Source organism: Sinocyclocheilus rhinocerous, unplaced genomic scaffold (genome assembly GCF_001515625.1).
Source record: "Sinocyclocheilus rhinocerous isolate Xijiao unplaced genomic scaffold, SAMN03320098_v1.1 scaffold1724, whole genome shotgun sequence".
NCBI lineage: Eukaryota > Metazoa > Chordata > Actinopteri > Cypriniformes > Cyprinidae > Sinocyclocheilus > Sinocyclocheilus rhinocerous.
The window spans coordinates 395,993-399,905 of NW_015626034.1; the positions used below are offsets into that span (position 1 = coordinate 395,993).

The 3,913-nt window shown below is 39.4% G+C and overlaps 1 protein-coding gene across 1 annotated transcript in view; it reads left to right on the forward strand.

The window, feature by feature from the left end:
• LOC107708861 (matrix metalloproteinase-16-like) overlaps nt 1-3,588 on the forward strand; it is a 24,454-nt gene extending 20,866 nt beyond the window's left edge. Inside the window, exon 10 of the mRNA XM_016513231.1 lies at nt 1,713-3,588. Coding sequence (XP_016368717.1) covers nt 1,713-2,077 — 365 coding nt within the window. The 3' untranslated portion in view covers nt 2,078-3,588. The remainder of the gene's footprint in view (nt 1-1,712) is intronic.
• The last annotated feature ends 325 nt before the right edge of the window (nt 3,589-3,913 follow it).

Here is a 3,913-nt window from a genome sequence, read left to right on the forward strand (position 1 = left end):
AAAAATTTAAAGCCTGTACAAATATTAGAAATCGTGAATATAAATAATTGGGAATCATGTAAAAAAAATGAAACATAAAATAAAAACAGTGCACATTTTTATTTATCTATTATAACATTTATGTAGTTTTGATCGCTTGGCTGTTTCGTTATAGAAGTCCAGAAATTTGTCAAGTTTTTCGTTAGGTGTCTTCTTTAATTATATGATGTCATTACAGTTGCTGTCTTGCCGCAAGCCAATCGCTGCATTGCTGTATCGATACATAACCCCTTTTAAACCAACCCATGAATGCGCAATTATCTCAGATAACTCAATCCAGCCATACTAATCATCAACAACAGGTGCGTTCGAAGAACCGAATTAGCCAGATCCTGATTAGCGTGATGATATCATCTTGGATGTGACATTTGATCTCAGATGTAATAAGTGACGTACGAAGAACGGGCCACAGGAGAACATTACCTGCCTGACTGTATTCTACCAACTGTAAAGTTTGGTGGAGGTGGGATAATGGTATGGGACTGTTTTTCAGGGGTTGGGCTAGGCCCCTTACTCTCAGTGAAAGGAAATCTTAATGCTTCGGCAAAGACATTTTACAATTCTATGCTTCCAACGTTGTGAGAAAAGTTTTGTGAAAACCCTTCTCTATTCCAGCATGACTGTGTCCTAGTGCACAAAGCAAGGTATATAAAGACATGGCTGGATGAGTTTGATGTGGAAGAACTTGACTGGCCCTCACAGAGCCTTGACCTTAACCCCAGTGAACACCTTTGGGATGAACTGGAATGGAGATTGCGAGCCAGGCCTTCTCGTCCAACATTGGTGCCCGAGCTCACAAGTGTTCTACTGGATAAATTGGCAAATAATCTCACAGAAACACTCCAAAATCTTGTGGAAAGCGTTCCCAGAAGAGTGGAAGCTCTTATAGCTGCAATGGGAGAACCAACTTTATATTAAAGTCTATGTATTTAGAATGTCATTAGATGTCCCTAGTCAGGTATCCTATTACTTTTATCCATGTAAGTGTATATCACCACATATAAGTATATTGTTGAGCCATTAGACTGTAGAAATGCTTTACAACTCTTTCCATCGTAACATCCCTCCAGAGTTTCAGGGTTTAAGTAATTGGTTCACTCTGGAGGACACTGTGTTGACTGGCAGAAGAGAAGAAGTTTCTCTGAACTATGTTCTCTGTGCAAGTAGTGAGTCCTCACATGTGTCTTACGGATCTGGTGATCTCTGAGCTCCTTCACTGTGATAATTGGCCTCTCTGTGGCTTCTCTCCCAAATCTCTTTGTTCATGCTGAGTTTTTGAGGGACAACCAGTTCTAGGCAGAATTTAGGTTTATAACATCTACTGTACTTCTTCATAATTGAACCAACAGTGCCCGATGGGACCTTCAAACACAATTCATACCTATGTTTTATTTTATTTGGAATGGCACAGGTACAGGCAGTTATATGGCAATGGTGTCTTTGTTTTTGCACCATGCATTTTCAGACCTGATAATATGATGACACTCTTGGAGTACTCTTGGAACTTGGAGTACCATGAACATTTTATATGTATTACTAGTAACAAATAATTGACTTGAGTTTTAATGTCATTAGACTTAAAATGTCTTATTTCCAACTAAGAATAACACATACTGTAGTTATGTTTTCCAGTATGCATAGTTCAATATGAGCTGTCTTCCTTTTCTCCTAAGGATTCACATACTTCTACAAGGGGAAGGAGTATTGGAAGTTCAACAATCAGAGGCTAAGAGTGGAGACAGGCTACCCCAGATCTATCCTGCGTGATTTTATGGGCTGCGACGGCTTACCTGCCGACCCCGACTGGGACTGGAGCCCTCCAGAGGAAGAAGAACCGCCACAATATGACAATGATGACGTTGATATCGTACTCAAGCTGGAGAGCAGCGGTGGAGCAGAGAAAGCGGTGGCCATCGCCATCCCCTGCGTCCTGGCCCTGTGCATGATGGTGCTGCTTTACACCGTGTTCCGCTTCAAGAGGAAGGATACGCAGCGCCACCTACTGTACTGCAAGCGATCCATGCAGGAGTGGGTCTGAGAATTAAAGGTCCCACTTCTTCTGCTAAAACTAGTTTCATCTTAAAAATCCCTTCAAAGGTCAAAAATTGGCTCATCTTGAGGCGCTGACTTTGTCGGTATTTGTTGGCAGAAACGAAGGATGACATAAACGAACAGCATGCCAACTTCCTGTTCCCATTGTCAGCCTTCGTAGATGGCAATGTGTCGTTTTTGTTTGGTTTTGGAACTCTGTGTGGCTTTGGCGGCCATTTTGGTTCCTAGAGTCCAATGCGGGAGTAAACTGTTCCTCTACAAATCATAATTATGAACTTTTCAATTGATTTGAGAATTATTTATCATCGGACTGCTGATCTAGATACTCCATAAAGATTGAACTCACCTGTGTCACTTCGAAATACTTGCTTGTGTTGAAAAAACTGATACCCAAACCAAATATGCCCTTAGTGTCCAAAGAGGATTGCTTCATTCACATGGAATATTCTGAGATCCCTCGGGGATTATCGATGACTGGCTTATCGATCATTATTTGAGTTCCATTTGGCTGCATTCATGTGCAGAATATATGGGATCTATCTGCTTGGAAATCAGAAGGACCTTGACATATAATATCGGGGCTACATGCAATATTTCGTCGAATGCCTTAATCACATATTGAGTTTATTTTTCTGTGTGTTAGTGTACACGTGCCTGTGTGAATGTGACCCCTTTCCATTAATTCCTTTCCTTATCACTGTTCTTTTGATGCACTACTGACTGACAGAGATTTGCAGTAAGGTTTGAAGTGCCGCTGACTGTTTAAATGTTTAATTGAAAACAAGTGTATGGCTGGTGTCCATGTTCTGTGCTGCTGCGTTGTTAAAAAGACTCTAAAGCTGCAGCACAGAACACTAGACTTTTGGTTAAGTGCTTCCAATCAATTCATAGGGAATTTATTAAACGGAAGAATGCTGTTGAGCAGAAATACCTAATGAACCTTCCTTGAGAATCAGATTATCAACCATAAAAAATTACATGAAAATGTTAAAGTTATATATAAAAACACTTATATTAGCGATGTTTTCAATGCAATATGTAGGCTAGATTTGCATTTCCTGAACAAAATACTTGTGCTTGCAAGGCAGCAAGTGAATTGTGGTAAAGTTTTGGGTAAATTTAGCTTTTGAGCTTTGGTTCGGTGAATGAAGCTGCATCATCAGCACCACTCATGTATCTTCTGTTGACCGTGTTCGAGAACCAACCAATAATATAAGAAAGTCTTTGAGGTATAAAGCCAAAATTGACACGAAAACTGCATTGCCATATTCCATTCATTATTGTGCATGAACACAGTTGTTCGACACATGCACACTAGTAAGTTTCATCTTTGTTCAGTGTCTCTGCTACTGTACTTCACAATTTACTACCAAATTATATGTAATATCCAATGAATTAAACCTACACTGAAATGCACACTTTGCTTTAACATCACACAATTTTGAGGCATGTGAGTTTCTGAACATGAATGAGCATCAAATACTGCTCTGAAGTGCACATGCTCTCAAGTGGCCAAGACCGCATTGGCATTGGAACAAGCCCACGGTTAGAAAAATCTGACTGTGCTGCTGATCAAATGTATACTGTACGCATACCCTAGTGTATGCATAAAATCAGAAGTATACAATAAGCTTAAAAATAATGTATCCATATTTAATTTGACACAATTCAAAAAGATGCATTGAGGCATAAAAATACAATCTGTTCAATGGGTTGTACCTCACTGTCAATCATTCAGCTGTCAAAATATAGAAAATATATTTTTTCCAAAACATTTCCAGTTGTTTTGCAAAAACAAACAAACAAAACTTTAAAATTGTAC